General features: G+C 46.6%; 3 protein-coding genes across 3 annotated transcripts in view; 2 read left to right on the forward strand and 1 right to left on the reverse strand.

Moving 5' to 3' along the window:
- The window catches only part of YARS1 (tyrosyl-tRNA synthetase 1), a 117,357-nt gene that overhangs the window by 76,353 nt on the left and 18,706 nt on the right, over positions 1-22,298 (reverse strand). The window lies entirely within an intron of this gene.
- Positions 1-22,298, forward strand: part of S100PBP (S100P binding protein) — a 117,430-nt gene that overhangs the window by 34,753 nt on the left and 60,379 nt on the right. The window lies entirely within an intron of this gene.
- Positions 18,976-21,962, forward strand: LOC138670057 (uncharacterized). The gene is made up of 5 exons (XM_069757056.1): positions 18,976-19,091; positions 19,176-19,262; positions 19,424-19,619; positions 19,766-19,925; positions 20,826-21,962. The coding sequence occupies exons 1-5, from the start codon at positions 19,044-19,046 to the stop codon at positions 21,907-21,909; spliced, it is 1,575 nt and encodes a 524-aa protein (XP_069613157.1). The 5' UTR covers positions 18,976-19,043; the 3' UTR covers positions 21,910-21,962.

A 22,298-nucleotide genomic window follows, 5' to 3' on the forward strand; every position in this document is an offset into this window, starting at 1 on the left:
AAAAATATATATATATATTTGAAAACACATACATATACTTCTGTGAAATCAAACTGTCCACTTAGGAAGCAACAACCATCAAGACACACAATAAAAAAAGTGGTTCTGCAGGTGGGGCCCACAGATCACATCTCAGTACCAATGCTTTCTGGCTGATGTTTTGGTCACTTTTGAATGTTGGTTGTGCTTTCACACTCGTGGTAGCATGAGACGGACTCTACAACCCACACAAGTGGCTCAGGTAGTGCAGCTCATCTGAGATGGCACATCAATGTGAGCTGTGGCAAGAAAGTTTGCTGTGTCTGTCAGCATAGAGAGGCTGGAGGCGCTATCAGGAAACAGGCCAGTACACCAGGAGACGTGGAGGGGGCCGTAAAAGGGCAACAACCCAGCAGCAGGACCGCTACCTCAGCCTTTGCGCAAGGAGGAACACGAGGAGCACTGGCAGAGCCCTGCAAAATGACCTCCAGCAGGCCACAAATGTGCATATGTCTGCACAAACTGTTAGAAACCGACTTCATGAGCATGGTCTGAGTGCCCGACGCCCACAGATGGGGGTTGTGCTCACAGCCCAACACCGTTGCAGGACGCTTGGCATTTGCCACAGAACACCAGGATTGGCAAATTCACCACTGGCGCCTTGTGCTCTTCACAGAAGAAAGCAGGTTCACACTGAGAACATGTGACAGACATGACAGAGTCTGGAGACACCGTGGAGAGCGATCTGCTGCCTGCAACATCCTTCAGCATGACCGGTTTGGCAGTGGGTCAGTAATGGTGTGGGGTGGCATTTCTTTGGAGGGCCGCACAGCCCTCCATGTGCTCGCCAGAGGTAGCCTGACTGCCATTAGGTACAGAGATGAGATCCTCAGACCCCTTGTGAGACCATATGCTGGTGCGATTGGCCCTGGGTTCCTCCTAATGCAGGACAATGCCAGACCTCATGTGGCTGGGGTGTGTCGGCAGTTCCTGCAAGATGAAGGCATTAAAGCTATGGACTGGCCTGCCCGTTCCCCAGACCTGAATCCGATTCAACACATCTGGGATATCATGTCTCTCACCATCCACCAACGTCACGTTGCACCACAGACTGTCCAGGAGTTGGGGAATGCTTTAGTCCAGGTCTGGGAAGAGATCCCTCAGGAGACCATCCGCCACCTCATCAGGAGCATGCCCAGGCATTGTAGGGAGGTCATACAGGCACATGGAGGCCACACACACTATTGAGCATCACTTCCTTTAGTTGAGGTATTTCCACTGAAGTTGGATCAGCCTGTAACTTCATTTTCCATTTTGAATTTGAGCATCATTTCAACTCCAGACCTCCGTGGGATATTAGTTGTGATTTACGTTGATAATTTTTAGGTTTTATTGTTCTCAACACATTCCACTATGTAATGAATAAAGATTTACAACTGGAATATTTCATTCAGTGATATCTAGGATGTGGGATTTTAGTGTTCCCTTTATTTTTTGAGCAGTGTATATTAGTAAGAGGGTCATTGGTAATGTGCTGGAGGGGAGATATGCTTCACTGAGGTTATTAGATTCAGTAATATGAACCTGGAAGTTTGCTCCAGCATGTTATGCGCCGAGTGGGGTTAATCGGTCATGACAGGGCCTGGTTTATTGTGGACAGCTAAAGAGTTTGGTGGGACAACTGTTCACTATATCTCCACCCTAGGGTGTGGTTCAGGAGGTAGACGAGAAGCCTCAGGACTTAATGATTGTTGTGTGTACTCTGAAAGAGAGCTGACCTAAAGAGGCTCTTGCTTAAAAAGGCTGAACCCTGATTTCTGAGCGGATAGATTCCGCAGTTATGAATATGTCCGTCTATTCTGTCTGTTTTGAACTTTGTTATGAGGCATGTTTTAATAATCCATCTGAAGCTATAAACGAAAAACATTCCTCGGACTACCTCGTTAACCCCTTAAGGACCAGGGGAATTTCAGTTTTTGTTCCCCTTCTTCCCACAGCCATTACTTTTTTTACTTTTCTGTAAATACGGCCATGTGAGGGCTTGTTTTTTGCAGGACGAGTTGTACTTTTGAATGGCACCATTGATTTTACCACATCGTGTACTGGAAAATGGAAAGAAAATTCCAAATGCGGCGAAATTGCAAAAAAAAGTGCAATTCCACAATTGTTTTTTGGAATTTTTTTACTATGTTCAATAAATGCTAAAACTGACCTGCCAATATGATTCTCCAGGTCACGAGTTCACAGACACCAAACATGTCTAGGTTCTTTTTTAAGTGGTGAAAAAAAATCCTCCAGGCACAAGAAGCTCAGGGCAGGGTCTACAACCGGTCAGCCAGAGTGAGGCAGTTCCATCTGGGAGACCGAGTACTTGTGCCAATTCCTACTGTGGAGAGCAAGTTCTTGGCCAAATGGCAAGGCCGTATGAGGTGGTGGAGAAGCTTGGTGAGGTAAACTATAAAAGATTCAGCAACCAGGAAGACGGAAACCATATCAGGTCTACCATATCAACCTCATCAAGCCATGGCAAGACAGAGGGCCGGCAGAAACTCCGTGCTTGCTGGGCAACTCAGAAGGCAAGTTGCAGGTGTCGCCATAGTGAAGACGCTGGCGAAGCATCAAACATCGCCTGGACCTTTTTCAGATGACTGTCCCAGTCTGGGCTAAAGATAATAATAGCCCAACAAACAGGCTCTCCATGCACGTGTCGTGACTGTCACACAGGCATCGACATATGCAGCTGTGGAGCCGAATAGCTGATCAGCCGAAGCGATCCAGGAAGCCGGGTTCCCTCTGCAGCTTACTGGGTAAGCGCTAAAGCTTGCCGAATAAGCCATGACTTGATCAAATTCGCTCATCTCTACCAAGGAGAAGACTGCGTTTTTTACGCCGGACTGATGCTTCAGTATGTTTGGATGCCTTTTGGACTGCAGGGGGCCTTGGCGACCTTCCAAAGAGCTATGGATAGAATCCTTGCACCCCATAAGCAATATGCCACTGTATACCTGGACAATATTATCTTTAGCCCGGACTGGGAGAGTCATCTGGAAAAGGTACAGGTGGTGTTTGATGCTCTAAGAAAGGAGGGGTTTTCAATAAACCTGAAGAAGTGTGCCTTGGAGAAAGAAGCAGCCAAATACCTGGGATATGTAGTGGGTCGAGGCGAAATCAAACCCCAAATCAGTAAAGTGGAGGCAATTCAAACATGGGCAAGACAACTGTCCAAGAAACAAGTTAGAGCCTTCCTTGAGATAGTGGGATACTACAGGAGGTTCATCCCGAACTTCGACATGATGGCTGCGCCCCTGACTGACCTCCTTAAGGAGACAAAATCGGCAATGGTCAAATGGTCTGAAGAGGCAGAGATGGCTTTTCAAGAAATGAAAGGGGCTCTGTATAAACAACCAGTTCTGGTGGCCCCAGACTTTAAGAGAGCTTATACTTCAAACAGACACCTCAGATGTCAGTTTAGGAGCAATCCTTTCCCAGGGGATTCCCCGGGGAGGAGCACCCTGTTCTCTACCCAAGTAGGAAGCTATCCTCATGTGAGAGGAATTATTTGGTTGTAGAGGAGTGCTTGGCCAAAAAGTGGGTGCTGGACAAATTACAGTACTATTACGGACGCAAGTTTAGATTCATATCCGACCATGTGCCACTCAGATGGATGAGGGGTAAAAAGAGGGAAAAATGCTAGGGTCACCCGTTGGTTCTTAGCCCTACAAGATTTCAACTTCCATGTAGAGCACAGAGCAGAGAAGCTACATGGTAGTGCCGATGCCCTCTCGAGAATCCCTTGTCTGGTAGGAGAAAGCGCCAAGCCCCATGGCTTTAGGCAGAGGGGGGAGGTATGTAGTGTGGCTAATGATCCCATAGTCGATGGGAGGTATGTGTCGCAGAGATGGCTTGTCTCTGTGATGTAACCAGCAGTATTTTCTCTAGTGCATGAAATTACTAAGAGGTTCGCTTGTTGCACATGGGACTAAGTTGTGGGTAGCTGTGAGATATGGGCGGGTCTAGTTACACACATACCTCACCCCTGGTTCATGTTACGGCAAAATACTTCCGGGACATAGTTCGCTGGCGCATGCGCACTAATGCTTTTCGGCTTTGCCCGCAGTTGGGCAAAGCATACTGCACGTGCACAAGGCAAGATTGCCTTGCGCAGGCGTGATCTACGGAGGAAAGCAAATCAACTTCAAGGCAATATTGCGGGCAGCGTGCGGCCAGTGGGAAAGGAAGCGGTGAATAAAACACCCGAAAACACCACCCATCGGACCGAAAAAAGGTCCTGCCAAATTCAGGTGACAGGTTCCTTTTAAATTTTTGCGCCTGAAGCAGTGTGAAAGACTGGTGGAAAGCATGCCAAGACACATGAAAGCTGTGATTAAAAATCATTGTTATTCCTCAAAATATTGATTTCTGAACTCTTCCTGAGTTAAAACATTAGTATTGTTGTTTCTAAATTATTATGAACATGTTAACTTGTTTTATTTGCATTATTTGAGGTCTGAAAGCACTGGGTTTTGTGGGGGTTTTTTTTTTTAATTTAATTTTGACCATTTCTCCTTTTCAGAAAAACAAAACAAAATTTATTGCTTGGAAATTCGGAGACATGTTATCAGAAGTTTATAGAATAAAAGAACAATTTACATTTTACTCGAAAATATACCTATAAAGAGAGAAATCAGAAAAACTGAACATTTTGCAGTAGTCTCTTCATTTCTGCTAGAGCTGTATGTATATAAACATACATACATACACACACATTCATTTTCAACATACACTAAGGATAGTAAAATGAAGCCTCACAACAGGGAGGTTTAGATGTAATGAAAATAAGCAAGTATACAATTGACTTGCTTTTTACATCTGTTGCCATTCTCCTTTAAATTACAGCTTTTGTCGTTTATAGTGGTGGTTTCCATGGAGCTAGGCTTCAAAGCCTGGCCAAGAGTACTGAGTAGATACATTCCAGGAGAAGGGTTAACTCCTAACATGCCAGTCAGCTTATACAGCCCATTGATATCTATACAGCAGTTTCTTTCTCACATCCCTCCCCCACCCAACCTCTGAAGAGATGCAATAATAAATCACCAGCTCCACAGCTTTCAGAGAAGGTCTCCTGCATGTCTCTTAACCCCTTTCTGCCATCGGACGGAATAGTACGTCCGATGGCAGAACCCCTGCTTTGATGTGGGCTCCGGCGGTGAGCCCGCATCAAAGCTGGGACATGTCAGCTGTTCAAAATAGCTAAACATGTGCCCGCGATCCACCCGCACCTATTAACCAGTTAAATGCCGCTGTTAAACTCTGACAGCGGCATTTAACAAGCTCTTCCAGCTGGAAATGCACGCACCGGTGACCCCCCGTCACGTGATCGGGGGTCATCGGCATGACAAGCAGAGATCTCCTTGAGACCTCTATGGTAGGTAATGCCGGATTACAGTTGTTGATGCCACCCTGTGGGCGGTGCTCATAGCAGTGCAGTAATTCTACTACATAGAGGCGATCTGAGCATCGCCTCTATGCAGCCGAGCCAATCAAGTTGTGCCAGCTTCCAGCCTCCCATGGAGGCTAGTGAATCATGGCAAAAGTTAAAAAAAAAAAAAAAAATCTACTATATAATTGTCTAAGGGTCACTTCCGTCTTTCTGTCTGTCACGGATATTCATTGGTCGCGGCCTCTGTCTGTCATGGAATCTAAGTCGCTGATTGGTCTCCCCAGCTGCCTGTCATGGCTGCCGCGACCAATCAGAGACGGGCGCAGTCCGATTAGTCCCTCCCTACTCCCCTGCAGTTACTGCCCGGCGCCTGCTCGCTCCATACTCCCCTCCGGTCACCGCTCACACAGGGTTAATGCCAGCGGTGACGGACCGCGTTATGCCGCGGGTGCGCACTCCGTTACCGCTGCTATTAACCTGTGTGTCCCCAACGTTTTACTATTGATGCTGCCTATGCAGCGTCAATAGTAAAAAAATCTAGTGTTAAAAATAATAATAAAAAAAAACAAAAAAAAAAAAAAACACCTGCTATACTCACCCTTCCTTGTCCGAGGATGCCCTCGCGCCTTCCGCCATCTTCCGGTCCCAGAGATGCATTGCGAAATTACCCAGAAGACTTAGCGGTCTCGCGAGACCGCTAAGTCTTCTGGGTAATTTCGCAATGCATCCTGGGAACGGAAGATGGCGGCAGCCGCACACCCATCGCCACAGCGCCGTTGGATCCCAGGCGATGAGTATGTAACTATTTTTTATTTTAATTCTTTTTTTTTTAAACAGGGATATGTGCCCACACTGCTAAATACTGCGTGGGCTGCATTGGCTACATGGCTGCTATATACTACGTGGGCAGTACTATATGCTACATGGCTGCTGTATGCAGAAAGAAGTGACATGCTGCGGAATGTAAACCGCTGCGTTTCCGTGCAGTTTTTCCGCAGCATGTGTACAGCGCTTTTTGTTTCCCATAGGTTTACATTGAAATGTAAACTCATGGGAAACTGCTGCGGATCCGCAGCGTTTTCCGCAGCAAGTGCACATACCTTTAGAATTAGGCTATGTGCACACGGTGCGGATTTGGCCGCTGCGGATCCGCAGCAGTGTTCCATCAGGTTTACAGTACCATGTAAACATATGGAAAACCAAATCCGCTGTGCCCATGTGTTATGATCTGGTAATTCAGTACCACAATGGACATAGAAGTCAGAGCACATACAGTGACCTGACAATAACCCAAAAACATAGAACGAGCTCTGAGACGTGGGAACTCTGCTGACCGCAATCCCTAATCCTCTCCAACCACACTAGAGGCAGCCGTGGATTGCGCCTAACGCTCCCTATGCAACTCGGCACAGCCTGAGAAACTAGCTAGCCTGAAGATAGAAAATAAGCCTACCTTGCCTCAGAGAAATACCCCAAAGGAAAAGGCAGCCCCCACATATAATGACTGTGAGTTAAGATGAAAAGACAAACGTAGAGATGAAATAGATTTAGCAAAGTGAGGCCCGACTTTCTGAACAGAGCGAGGATAGGAAAGGTAACTTTGCGGTCAACACAAAACCCTACAAAAACCACGCAAAGGGGGCAAAAAGACCCTCCGTACCGAACTAACGGCACGGAGGTACACCCTCTGCGTCCCAGAGCTTCCAGCAAGCAACAAAAAACAAATAAGCAAGCTGGACAGGAAAAAACAGCAAACAAAAAGCAAAAGCGGAACTTAGCTATGCAGAGCAGCAAGCCACAGGAACGATCCAGGAGGAAACAGGTCCAATACTAGAACATTGACTGGAGGCCAGGATCAAAGCACTAGGTGGAGTTAAATAGAGCAGCACCTAACGACTTCACCACATCACCTGAGGAAGGAAACCCAGAAGCCGCAGTACCACTCTCCTCCACCAACGGAAGCTCACAGAGAGAATCAGCCGAAGTACCACTTGTGACCACAGGAGGGAGCTCTACCACAGAATTCACAACACCCATGGTGCGGAAAATACCGCGCGGAAACGCTGCGTTGTATTTTCCGCAGCATGTCAATTCTTTGTGCGGATTCCGCAGCGTTTTACACCTGATCCTCAATAGGAATCCGCAGGTGAAATCCGCACAAAAAACACTGGAAATCCGCAGGTAAAAAACACTACGTTTTACCTGCGGATTTTTCAAAAATGGTGCGGAAAAATCTCACACGAATCCGCAACGTGGGCACATAGCCTTAGGGTTGGGTTGGAATTAGGGTTGTGGTTAGGGTTAGGGGTGTGTTGGGGTTAGGGTTGTGGTTAGGGTTACGGCTACAGTTGGGATAAGGGTTAGGGGTGTGTTGGCGTTAGAATTGAGGGGTTTCCACTGTTTAGGCACATCAGGGGTCTCAAAACGCAACATGGCGCCACCATTGATTCCAGCCAATCTTTTATTCAAAAAGTCAAATGGTGCTCCCTTCCCTTCCGAGCCCCGACGTGTGCCCAAACAGTGGTTTACCCCCACATATGGGGTACCAGCATACTCAGGACAAACTGCGCAACAATTACTGGGGTCCAATTTCTCCTGTTACCCTTGAGAAAATAAAAAATTGCTTGTTAAAACATCATTTTTGAGGAAAGAAAAATGATTTTTTATTTTCACGGCTCTGCGTTGTAAACGTCTGTGAAGCACTTGGGGGTTCAAAGTGCTCACCACATATCTAGATAAGTTCCTTGGGGGGTCTAGTTTCCAAAATGGGGTCACTTGTGGGGGGTTTCTACTGTTTAGGCACACCAGGGGCTCTGCAAACGCAACGTGACGCCCGCAGACCATTTGATCAAAGTCTGCATTTCAAAAGTCACTACTTCCCTTCTGAGCCCCGACGTGTGCCCAAACAGTGGTTTACCCCCACACATGGGGTATCAGAGTACTCAGGAGAAACTGGACAACAACTTTTGGGGTCCAATTTCTCCTGTAACCCTTGGGAAAATAAAAAATTCTGGGCTAAAAAATTATTTTTGAGGAAAGAAAACGTATTTATTATTTTCACGGCTCTGCGTTATAAACTTCTGTGAAGCACTTGGGAGTTGAAAGTGCTCACCACATATCTAGATTAGTTCCTTTCGGGGTCTAGTTTCCAAAATGGGGTCACTTGTGGGGGGTTTCTACTGTTTAGCCACATCAGGGGCTCTGCAAACGCAACGTGATGCCCGTAGAGCATTCCATCAAAGTCTGCATTTCAAAACTTCACTACTTCACTTCCGAGCCCCGGCATGTGCCCAAACAGTAGTTTACCCGCACATATGGGGTATCACCGTACTCAGGAGAAACTGGACAACAAATATTGGGGTCAAATTTCTCCTGTTACCCTTGGGAAAATAAAAAATTGCGGGCTAAAACACCAAGGTTACTTACTGGTAGCCGGTTTTTCCGGAACCCATGACGGCACACCTGAGAGAGGGGATCCGCCCAGCCAGGACAGGAAACCCTACTGAAAATAAAAGGGCGGTACCTCTCCCTCGCTTCAGTTGGTTTTCAGAGCATGAGAGGCCCCCCTGGTTAGTACACATGGCAATCCAACACCACATCATATTAACTAAAAAAGCACCCAAAACAATAGTGCACACCGAAAGGGTGATAAAGGGGGGGAATATACGGGTGCCGTCATGGGTTCCGGAAAAACCGGCTACCAGTAAGTAACCTTGGTGTTTTCCCTTCCCCCATGACGGCACACCTGAGAGACTTTTGTAGAATGAAACCTTAGGGAGGGACCACCGCTTGTAGTACCCTTCTACCAAAGGTTAGGTCAGCAGAGGAAGAAAGATCTAGCCGGTAGTGCTTGAAAAAAGTTGAGGGTGAGGACCAGGTAGCGGCCTTGCAAATTTGATCTATTGATACCTCAGCCTTTTCCGCCCAGGAGGTAGCCACGGCTCTGGTAGAGTGAGCCTTGATGCCTTCAGGAACCGGAGTGCCACCCGCAGAGTAGGATAAGCTAATGGCCTCCCTAATCCATCTAGCAATAGTACTTTTAGCTACCCCACACCCTCTTTTGCTACCCTGAAAGGCTACGAATAGGGTTTGGTCTTTCCTCCACTGACTAGTCATAGATATGTATTGTAACATAGATCTTCTCACATCTAGCATGTGGAACTTTTGTTCCCCTGGATTTTTAGGATTACTACAGAAAGATGGTAAGGTAATCTCTTGACTCCTATGGAACTTTTGAACCACCTTGGGGAGATAAGCCGGGTCCGGTCTTAGAACGATCCTGTCATCAAAAACCTGAGTATAAGGAGGGGATATTGACAGGGCTTGCAAATCACTTACCCTACGTGCCGATGTTAAGGCTACTAGAAGAACTGTTTTAAGGGTAAGTAACTTAGGTGATAACTCCTGTAAGGGCTCGAAAGGGTGTTTAGTTAGAGCTTCTAAGACCAAATTTAGATCCCAAGGAGGGATTTTTGGGATAACGACCGGCCGAGATCTACTGCAAGATTTTATGAATCGTGAAACCCATCTATTTGAGGCAAGATTACAGTTATATAGTGCCCCCAAGGCTGAAACCTGGACTTTAAGGGTGCTGGTTGCTAACCCATGATGCAATCCTGCTTGTAGAAATTCAAGGATAGGACCCACTGGAGCCACCTCCCCCAATGGTTCACCCAGGAAGTCAAGAAATTTTTTCCATGTCCTACCATAGATTCTAGAAGTTATGGGTTTTCTGCTTTTCAACAGGGTGGTGATTAAACCTGGTGAGAATCCATGGCGACTTAGTAACGCCCTCTCAAATTCCAGGCTGCCAGATGGAAGCCCTTCACCTGAGAGTGGGTTACTGGGCCCTGGGTTAGTAGGTCTGGAATTTCTGGCAAAATCCATGGATCTGTTACCGACATCTGTCTTAGAAGGGAGAACCATGGTCTCCTTGGCCAAAATGGAGCTATGAGGATAATCTTCGCCTGATCCTCTCTGATTTTCCGGATCACAGCTGGGATCATCACTATCGGGGGGAATGCGTAGGCCAGAGAAAACTTCCAAGGTACTAGTAGGGCATCTACTGCGAAGGGATGTTCTCTTGGATTCAAGGAGCAGAATTTTCTGACTTTTTTGTTGTGAGAATTGGCAAACAAGTCTATTTCTGGTGAGCCCCAGGCTTGGACTATTTGTTGAAATATCTGGGGGTTTAAGGACCATTCCCCCTGTCTTAAGCCTCTGCGACTCAGGGAGTCTGCTTGAGTGTTTTCTATGCCTCTGATGTGTAGTGCCGACAGAGATAACAGGTGTTGTTCTGCTAATTGGAATAGTAGTTTTGATGCATTCATGAGGCCTTTGGATCTCGCCCCCCCTGATGATTGACATATGCCACCACTGCTCGATTGTCTGTTAGGATTCGAGTATGGCGACCCTGGAGTAAAGGGAGAAAATGTCTTAGGGCTTTCTCCACTGCCCATAGCTCTTTTTCGTTTGATCCATAGTTCTTTTCTCTTATGGACCAGGTACCTTGTACAGAGTGAGATCTCAGATGAGCTCCCCAACCTGTACCGCTTGCGTTGGTCGTGATGATGTCTTTGACCGGATTTTTCCACCGGACCCCCATTGTCAGGTGGTGTTCTACAGTCCACCAAGCTAGGGAATCCCTTACGCTCAGGGAGAGACATAGATTTCCTTCTAAATGCCCTCTTAATAGTTTTTGAGCTGAGAGAACTTCCCTCTGTAGTTGTTAGGTGGAATTGTGCCCATTCTACTGCCGGAATACAAGATGTTAACGAGCCTAGAAGGGACATCGCCTTTCTGAGAGTCATTGCGGGTTGACGTATTGCTGTACTGGCCAGGTTTATTATCTTGTCCACTTTGTTTTGTGGAAGGAGGCAGAGCTGACGCTCGGAGTGCAGTATTAACCCCAGGAAGGACTGTATTTTTACTGGCAGTAGTCTGGATTTGGGGATGTTTATTATCCAACCCAGCTCCATTAGAGTTGATGTTACCACTGATATTTGATGAGTGCAGTGGGACTCTGACCTCCCCATTACCAGGAAATCGTCCAGATATGGGACAATTACTACATCCCGGGACCGGAGGTATGACATCACTTCCACCATCACTTTGGTAAAAACTCTGGGGGCTGTAGACAGGCCGAATGGAAGAGCTGTATATTGATAATGCTTTACCTGATTCTGAATATAGAGAGCTACTCTCAAGTATTTCCGATATTCCTGATGTATTGGTATATGGTAGTAAGCATCCTTTAAGTCTATTACTGCCATGAAGCAGTGTTGGAAGAGAAGTTTTATGGTCATGTTTATAGACTCCATCTTGAAAGTGTAGTTCTCTATGGATTGGTTGAGCTTCCTTAGATTTATAAGGGTATGTTCACACGTTCAGGATTTCCATCCTTTTTTTTTCAGGACAGTTTTTTTAAAAAACTGCAGCTCTTGGCAGAAAACGCAGGTCCTTTTTTTGGTCCTTTTTTGATGCGTTTTTTGATGCGTTTTTTTATCCTTTTTTTATGCAGTTTTCTATGCAGAGACTGTGTTTCCTAGGAAGCTTTTTAGGGCTAAAATGGCTGAAAATACCCTAACCCTAACCCTACCCCTATTCTAACCTTAGTGAAAAAAAAAAAAAAATTCTTAATTTTTTTATTGTCCCTACCAATGGGGGTGACAAAGTGGGGGGGGTGTCATTTACTATTTTTTTATTTTGATCACTGAGATAGGTTATATCTCAGTGATCAAAATGCACTTTGGAGCGAATCTGCCGGCCGGCAGATTCGGCGGGCGCACTGCGCATGCGCCCGCCATTTTGCAAGATGGCGGCGCCCAGGGAGAAGACGGCCGGACGGACACCGGGACGCCGGGTAAGTATAAGGGGGGGAGATTAGGGCACGGGGGGGGGGGGGGGGCATCGGAGCACTGGGGGGGGCATCGGAGCACGGGGGGGGGGCATCGGAGCACGGGGGGCGGGATCGGAGCACGGGGGGGCAGCCACACTCCGCCCACGCACTTCCGCCCGCTCCCCCGCACTTCCTGCTGCAGCGGTTCTGCACATCAAATCGCAGTAAAACCCGCAGATATATTTTTGATCTGCGGGTTTTACTGCGATTTTGACCTCACAATGGAGGTCTATGGGTGCAGAACCGCTGCGGTTCAGGAAAAAAGTGACATGCTCCTTCTTTTTTGCCGCAGCTATTCTGCGCGGCTTTTTAAACGAAATTACGGATCATGTGCACAGCAGTGACTGTTTTCCATAGGGTTACATTGTTATGTACCCTGCATGGAAAACAGCTGCGGAACCGCATTAAAAAACGCACTGTGTGAACATGGCCTAATAGTTCTCCAAGAACCATCCGGTTTTTGGATCAAGAAGAGGGGGGAGTAAAACCCGTCTCCCTCTTCCTGAACCGGGACTTCCTGAAGAACCTTTTTGTGGACAAGTCCCAAGATCTCGGTTTCTAGGGCAGATTGTTCCTGCTGAGACTTCCGTCGGGGAGTTATTATGAAGTTTCGTCTGGGAGGACAGACGAATTTTATTTTCAGACCGTCTCTGATGATGTTCGTGACCCAGATACTGGGGGAGATATTTATCCAGGCCGGAAAGAAGAGGGAGAGTCTTCCTCCCACTTCTGGCGTAATGTCATTGGGGGGATTTTTTTGCCGATGTGGAGGGCCCTTTAAACATATAGCCCGATCCTCTTTTATCTCTAAAGTCCCAATTTTTTCTCTCCCCTGGGGGGCGACCTCTATTACATCTTCTCCTCCGAAAAAAAGGTTTTTTAGGATCTTTAGGGATGTTGGGAAAACCCTTCTTTTTATCTCCTGCATGTTCCAGGATGTCTTCAAGTTTTTTCCCGAAGAGAAGTTGGCCGTCACATGGAATAGAACACAGCTTGTGTTTAGATGGCAAATCCCCCGGGCAACCTTTGAGCCAAAGGGCTCTTCTTGCCGCGTTGGACAAGCCCGCTGCTCTTGCCGTTAGTCTTGCGGAATCCGCAGAAGAGTCTGCTAAAAAAGCTGCTGCTCCTTGCACTAAAGATATGTTTGCATAGATGTCAGTTCTGGGTACTTTGTTTCTTAGCTGGTCCTCTATCTGTTGTAGCCAGACTATTAAAGCACGGGCCGTACATGTTCCAGCAATTTCCGGTTTTAGGCCCCCCGCTGAGGCTTCCCAGATGTGTCTCAGAAAACCATCTGCTTTTTTGTCAAGCGGGTCTTTGAGTACACCAGAGTCTTCTAACGGAAGGGATGATCTTTTTAAACATTTGGCTACTACCCCGTCAATTTTAGGGATTTTCTCCCAGGACTCAGAGTCTTTATCCTCAAAAGGATATCTCCTTTTGGATGAAGAGGGCAAAGAACCCATTTTTTCGGGCTTTTTCCACTCTTTCTCAATTAATGCTTTTATTTTTGCATTAACCGGAAACGTACGTTTCCTTTTCTCTTCTAGGCCACCAAACATGACATCTTCTAGTGACCTAGGTCTAACTGCTTTAACCAATTTATCTACGTCCTCAGTTGGGAAACATGGATGACCTCCTGAATCACTGTCCGAGGAGGAATCTGAAGACTGGACAGAGGCCGAGGAGGTAGAGGGAGACCGGGATGTTTTATGACTCCCCTGTCTCTGGGAGGCATCTGAGTCTGTGGACGCCTTACGGCTTCTCCTTCTTGGTTCACTAAGGGCCAATTTCAAGGAGTCTTTTATTTCAGCCTGTATTATGGCTTTTAGGCTAGTGGCAAAATTAGGGGTCTCTTCTTGTATGGTTTTACTGATGCAGTCAGCACAGAGATCCTTCTGCCACTGAACTGCAAGCGGGTTTTTACAAAGGGCACACTCTCGGTTCTTTGTTTTACCACCAGCTTTCCTGGACCCCTAGTGATCAAAACAGCAAAAATGGACCCTGTTACCATAAGGGTGACATTCACGTAGATCACTCACCACTACCGACAATCAAGGGTACCGATTTTGGAGGCTGGACAGATGCACGTGAAGCATCCCTCCTGGACGCCGACGAATCTTGCCGGAAGGGACAACTGCTGTTCCTACCACTTGAGCGGCTGCTCCAGGTATGTTGGTGGCTCGGCAAGGCATCTGATGAGAGCTCCATTTGCTGCTGCGGCTGCTGCTGTGAAGGCAGCTGCTGCTGCTCCTGTTGTCCTACTTCCATGGTGAAGTTTCTGGACATGAGCGCGTCTTCTGTGGTCCAACCCCCTTTTATGGGGGGACCACTGCACTCCCCGCCTCCTTCGGTGCCCAAAATTAACCCCCTCCCACTCTCTGCCGTGCCGCCGGAGTTCACTCTCACCGGCCGGCGTTCTCTTCATGGGCGCCACCATCTTGGATCCGGCGCCCGCCCCCGACGTCACGCGGGCACGCCCATTCCCAGCGTGCCTTGCGCGTGACGTCAGACGAGCGACCCGGAAGCGGCCACCGCACCTGGACGCCGGCAGAGAGGGGAGGGCGGTGTGGCAGCCATGGAAGGGAACCCGGCCCTCTGACCATGCTGCTCAACGCCCGCTCGGACGCAGAGACCCGGAGGACCCGCGGACGGCGCTTCCAGACCCCTGAACCCGACGCACAGGCGCTGCCTGTTCTTCCACGCCGGGACGGGACCTGGGTAAGTGAACCGCTGTGTTCAGTAAGAGGGTCCCTGTCAGGACAGGAAACCCAACTGAAGCGAGGGAGAGGTACCGCCCTTTTATTTTCAGTAGGGTTTCCTGTCCTGGCTGGGCGGATCCCCTCTCTCAGGTGTGCCGTCATGGGGGAAGGGAAAAAAATCATTTTTGAGAAAATAAAATTTTTTTTATTTTCATGGCTCTGCGTTATAAACTTCTGTGAAGCACCTGGGGGTTTAAAGTGCTCAGTATGCATCTAGATAAGTTCCTTGGGGGGTCTAGTTTCCAAAATGCGGTCACTTGTGGGGGAGCTCCAATGCATAGGCACACAGGGGCTCTCCAAACGTGACATGGTGTCCGCTAACAATTGGAGCTAATTTTCCATTCAAAAAGTCAAAAGGCGCGCCTTCCCTTCCGAGCCCTGCCGTGTGCCCAAACAGTGGTTTACCCCCATATGTGAGGTATCGGCGTACTCGGGAGAAATTGCCCAACAAATTTTAGGATCCATTTTATCCTATTGCCCATGTAAAAATGAAAAAATTGAGGCGAAAATAAATTTTTTGTGAAAAAAAAAAGTACTTTTTCATTTTTACGGATCAATTTGTGAAGCACCAGGGGGTTTAAAGTGCACTATGCATCTAGATAAGTTCCTTGGGGCGTCTAGTTTCCAAAATGGGGTCACTTGTGGGGGAGCTCCAATTTTTAGGCACACGGGGGCTCTCCAAATGTGACATGGTGTCCGCTAAAGCGTGCAGCCAATTTTTCATTCAAAAAGTCAAATGGCGCTCCTTCCCTTCCAAGGCCTGCCGTGCGCCCAAACAGTGGTTTACCCCCACATATGAGGTATCAGCGTACTCAGGACAAATTGGACAACAACTTTCGTGGTTCAGTTTCTCCTTTTACCATTGGGAAAATAAAAAAATTGTTGCTAAAAGATCATTTTTGTGACTAAAGTTAAACGTTCATTTTTTCCTTCCACCTGAAGCACCTGAAGGGTTAATAAACTTCTTGAATGTGGTTTTGAGTACCTTGAGGGGTGCAGTTTTTAGAATGGTGTCACTTTTGGGTATTTTCAGCCATATAGACCCCTCAAACTGACTTCAAATGTGAGGTGGTCCCTAAAAAAAATGGTTTTGTAAATTTCGTTGTAAAAATGAGAAATCGCTGGTCAAATTTTAACCCTTATAACTTCCTAGCAAAAAAACATTTTGTTTCCAAAATTGTGCTGATGTAAAGTATACATGTGGGAAATGTTATTTACGGTATTAACTATTTTGTGTCACATAACTCTCTGGTTTAACAGAATAAAAATTCAAAATTGCGAAATTTTCGAAAATTTCGCCAAATTTCCGTTTTTATCACAAATAAACACAGAATTTATTGACCTAAATTTACCACTAACATGAAGCCCAATATGTCACGAAGAAACAATCTCAGAACCGCTAGGATTCATTGAAGCGTTCCTGAGTTATTACCTCATAAAGGGACACTGGTCAGAATTGCAAAAAACGGCCAGGTCTTTAAGGTCAAAATAGGCTGGGTCATGAAGGGGTTAATCACCAGATCATAACACACACTACCACGTGCTTGAACACATATACCACCCTCAGCACACATTTCACCACACATACACCAACCTCGCCACATAAAAGTCGAAACACAAAAGTCGCCACTCAAAACTCGCCACGCGCAAAACTCGCCACATGCAAAAACTAGGCTCACGCAAAACTCGCCACAAGTGCAAAACTCACCTCATGTAAAACTCGCCACACGCGGAAAAATTGCCACATGCACAAAAGTTGCAACACATGCAAAAGTTGCCTCACACAAAACTTGCACATACTCAAAACGCACCACACATAAAACTCGCCACGCGCAAAACTCGCCATGTACAAAACTTGCTGCACACAACTTGCTACACTATGGCTACGTTCACATTAGCGTCATGCGACGCTGCGTCGTCGACGCACGGCAACGCATGCGTCATGCGCCCCTATCTCTATCATTGGGGACGCATGCGTTGCGTTGTCGTGCGTTTTCGGTAAAACGCACGACGCATGCGTCGTTTCACCGCACCTGGGTGGCGTCGGAGACGCTACATGTAGCATTTTTGTAGCGTCAAAAAAACGCGCGCGTCGCACTTGCGTCGCTCGTGCGTCGTCAATGCGTTACAATTTCCCATTGAAAAGTATTGACGACGCACTTGCGTCGCGGGTGTGCGTTTTGCGTGCGTTGTGCGACGCATGCGTCGTTAGATAAAAAGAAACAAAAAAGTGTCTAGACAGTGCAAACAGTGAGAAAAACATCCCCCATATATAAAGAAAATGTTGGATTGTTTGTCACTTCTGCTGCAGGCTACACTACAGAGTACATCTACTCCTACTACAGTCTTCTCATCCGCTGTCCAGAGATGTAAGTATAGAATGATTCTCTGCATTTTCTACATGTTTTTTAAAATTATTTTTGCAAGTTGGGTTTTTATATTCTGCACTGTGGTTAAAGATATTGTGGTATTTTTAGTCTGGTTGTGATGTATGGCGTTGTATAGGATGGCGTTTCATTGCCTGCGGCCTAGATTATTGTTCTTTCTAGGATAGATTTTTCGTTTCCATTTTTTGGTTTGGTGGTGTTTTTTGAATTCAGTTGTGATGTTTTATTCTTGCGTTATATGATGGCGTTTAATAGTCTCCGGCCCTGTCGGTTTTATATTAAAGTATGGTAGTATAGAATGATTCTGCGCCCTTTTATTACATTTATTAATTTTTTATTGCAAGATGTGTATTATGTTCTGCACTGTGGTTGTGTAAAGACATCGTTGTATGTTTATGGTTGTGATGTATGGCGTTGTATGCCCTTTTATTGTCTCCGTCCCTGTCGGTTTTATTGTAAAGTACGGTGTGTTATTAATGTTTATGCCCTTACTTTTTGTGTGTTGTTACTTAAAAAAAAAAATATTGTGTTTTTTGTGTTGCTCGGTTCATTCTGTACTTTTAAAAAAAACAAAAAAAAAAACCTTTTTTGGGATTACTACATAGGGTCTGTTGTAGATTAGTTTTCTTATCTTTAGGCTTTTGTACTCTGCCATTGGGTTGTCTCTGCCATTGTTTCTTTAATCTAATCAATGTGGCAGTGTTGTTTGCTCAGCGTTAAGGTACCGTCACACTAGACGATATCGCTAGCGATCCGTGACGTTGCAGCGTCCTCGCTAGCGATATCGTCCAGTGTGACAGGCAGCAGCGATCAGGCCCCTGCTGTGCTGTCGCTGGTCGGGGAAGAAAGTCCAGAACTTTATTTCGTCGCTGGACTCCCCGCAGACATCGCTGAATCGGTGTGTGTGACACCGATTCAGCGATGTCTTCACTGGTAACCAGGGTAAACATCGGGTAACTAAGCGCAGGGCCGCGCTTAGTAACCCGATGTTTACCCTGGTTACCAGCGTAAAAAAACAAACAGTACATACTTACATTCAGCTGTCTGTCCCTTGCCGTCTGGTCCCTGCACTGACTGCTGGCCGCAAAGTGAAAGTGAAAGCACAGCACAGCGGTGAGTCACACAGCGGTGACTCACCGCTGTGGCTGTGCTCTGCTTTCACTTTGCGGCCAGCAGTCAAGGCAGGAACCAGACGGCAAGGGACAGACAGCTGAATGTAAGTATGTACTGTTTGTTTTTTTACGCTGGTAACCAGGGTAAACATCGGGTTACTAAGCGCGGCCCTGCGCTTAGTTACCCGATGTTTACCCTGGTTACCGGGGACCTCGGGATCGTTGGTCGCTGGAGAGCGGTCTGTGTGACAGCTCTCCAGCGACCAAACAGCGACGCTGCAGCGATCCGGATCGTTGTCGGTATCGCTGCAGCGTCGCTTAGTGTGACGGTACCTTTAGTTCAGTTGGAGTGCAATGTTCTTTGTGGTTTAAATGAATATTTTTTTTTTATATATTGCTGGATTGTGCATAGGAGCATAGGATCAATGTTATTTTGTTCTTTATTTCAGATTTGCATTATTAGTCATGGCCAGCGGCACTGATTCCAGCAATACCCCACCGCTGAGGAGTCCGGTGAGTACATGATCTACTATTGCTTACTATATTCGCTGTCATTTGTAGATGGGTCACTCAACTTTTTGGTAAACTATTTTGCAGGCTTCTTCAAGTGAGGAGGAGAACCAGGAGGAAGAGAGGGAGCAGCAGCAGGGACCACGGGGCCAAGCTGTGGTTGCAGGACGGAGCGTAAGTATTTCTTTCAAACCTATAATTTTTTTATTTTTTTATTTTTTGCGGGTATGGGGGGTGGTGGGAGGTTGTGGTGTTGTGTGTAGTAGGTGGCGGTGGAGGAGGTAGGGACAATTTTTTTTATCTTTCAAACATTAATATTTTCTATTTTTTTTTAGGTTTCACAATGGGCCCTGGATGAGCCACTTAATATCGACCTTATGGTGGCATCAATAGAAGCACGGGGCCCGTTGTGGGAGAGCCGTGACCCCCAGCACGCGGACCAGGGCATATTGCGGCATCTGTGGTTGGAGGTGGCACAATCGCTGTGGGATGGCTTCGACAGCGCTTCCTCCAAGGCTAAAGCTAGTTTCCGTAAGTATTTCCAAAATGCTGCTGTGACCCATCATGCCAGGATTACACAACCGTCTGTGATGTCTTCTATTGGGATTGCACACGGTTGCGTAATCGTTTTCAATATATTATCTAAAACCTTTTTTATTTTTTATCTTTATACACAGTTAAACAATTGAAGACCAGATGGCGCTCCATGAAGGACCGCTTCCGGAGGGGCCTGAAAAAGGAGGGACAGACTCGTAGTGGTGCTGCCGCTTCAAGGACCTCGGTGTACAAGTATAACCGTATACTGCAGTTCTTGCGACCGGTCCTTGAAAGCAGAGAGTAAGTATAGTACCTATGCACACACCTAGTTTTTACAACATGCATATTCACATACTACATTCCAGCCACGTAGCTTATTGCCCAGCCATTTATTTTGGCAAGTCCCAAGTATAGAAATGAAGAAAAAAAGGCAAGTTCACCGAGGTGTGAAAAGTAAAAAATACATACTTTTATCCACTTCAATCATAAGCAGAGGATGAAACATCAGCACAATGCAATAGACACTATGTACGCGTTTCAGGTGACAGGGAACATCAGACCTGAAACGCGTAGATAGTGTTTTTATTGTATTGTGCAGATGTTTCATCCTCTGCTTTTGATTAAAGTGAATTTTGTTTTTACTTTTCACACCTCGTTGACCTTGAATTTGTAATTCATTTCTGGTCTTCTCACACTTGACACAGCGGCTCCCTTCTGGGATTACTGCAATGGTGAGCTTGACTTTTAGCAATTTCACTAAAATCTGAAGTATACATAAAAATAGTAGATTGTCCAAGCCCAGCCAATATTTCATAGTGGAGTAGTATATTGCCCATCCAGGTGTATCCACGATTTTTTATACACAAAAAAGTAAAATATAATAGATACGGCATACATTCTACTGCAAGGCAGGTTATGTTCCCATGGTTGCTCAGCTCGCAGGACCTGTGATGACGTCTCGGTCACAGGACCGTGACGTCATGGCAGTTCCAACAAAAGCATAATTGTCTGGCGTTGCAAACCACAACCTTGGTTGACTATTTAGAAATACCTTTTTTTTAATATTGATGGTGCATATGCAGTGTCAATATTAAAAATAGTTTAATATTTATGGCGGCCATGGATACCTGGCGGTAAAGTTTAATGACGCATGTGAAATGTGATATTTTGTATACTAATGGTTTCCTTATGTTTTCACAGAACACACAGCAGCACCCGCGAGACTGTCCGACCCTCTGGAGCGGTCCTTTGTGAAGCGCCATCTGAACTGTCGCAGCCATCCCACAGCGAGAGCAGGTCTGCACCAACACAATCTGGCGAACCGGCAGCCGGTCCATCAGATGTTCCCCTGGCCGAGGCCTCTGGCGTTCCTTCCTTCGGGTCTTCCCGACAGCGTCAGCGGGCCTCGGACAGGGCGCCCATGTCCGAATTTTTACATCTGAGCACCGTATTTCAGAATGGTTTCAAGGCGCTGTGCGATAAAATGTGCAATATCGAACGGCGTCTTGAAAACATCGAAACGGATCTCTCGAGGCCGGCCAAACATTTTTTTAGTGCCATTCACAACGGCATGGTTGAACATCTTACGCCGGAACTCCAGATTTCGTTCATGCAGGGCTGCAACAATTTATATGTCAGTGCTCTGCAGCAGGCTCGGGTCATGCAGTCAGCGACAAATATGCCCGCAGTACCATCGCTGGCTGCCATGACTCCGACTCCTGCTGCAGAGCACCACCACAGAGCTCCGCGTGCTGAGGGCCACCGCCACCACAGAACAGAGCCCCAAAGTTCTGAGCCTGACAGGCCTTCAAGGGGACACAGACGGGGTGCCGACCCACACCCAGAGGGAGAGAGGAGGAAAAAGAAGAAGAAGCGAACGACGACAACAACAACCAGTACGTCCTTGGCTATGGCTGCTCCCCTAAGTACCACCAGAAAACACCCCGGGTCGACCCGGAGCACACCAAGTACCCAGGCTGGGTCTACACGGAGCACACCCAGTACCCAGCCTGGGTCAACGAGGAGTACACCATCAACACAGCCTGGGTCGACCCGGAGCCGGAGTAGCCAGCCAAGGACACTGGTCGTCCCTCCTCCTCCCTCACCTGCTACTTTCCACGTCTCACCACCATCCACTTCCTGGATTGATGTCGGCATCCCGTCTAGTGTGATAGAGTATGCTGCTTCCTCCCCCTCGTCCTCCTCCTCCTCCTCGGTCTCCTTTACACCCCAAAAAACTGTGGTATATGAATCCCCTTTAGTTGCGGATATTGGTACCCCATAAAAACATTTTCCCCAATTTTATTTCTGTACCCTAAATAAATTTGTTATATTTTTAAAAAAAAAATTTGGTTTTTATTGTCTCAAATAAAGTTTGCACCAAATCACACCTTGCGCCATACACACAAATCTTGTCTTTGTAACACCTGATGTGCAATGTGTGACAATATTGTATCACTTTGTTATTTCCTTTTTTTATAGGGCTGTCGCTCATTGTACTCAGATGTTACAAACACAAACAGCATTGCTCAATATGTCAAGTTTTTTACAATGTACCATCACACAACGATTTCAGTATAGATAAAGTTGGTTTCTTCTGTGTAACCAACGTTATCTTTTCTGAAATCGTAAAACGATTGAGCCCCTGCTGTGAGTTTTTTGGTGTCAGCGAAT

This window comes from Ranitomeya imitator, chromosome 3 (genome assembly GCF_032444005.1).
Source record: "Ranitomeya imitator isolate aRanImi1 chromosome 3, aRanImi1.pri, whole genome shotgun sequence".
Classification (NCBI taxonomy): Eukaryota; Metazoa; Chordata; class Amphibia; order Anura; family Dendrobatidae; genus Ranitomeya; species Ranitomeya imitator.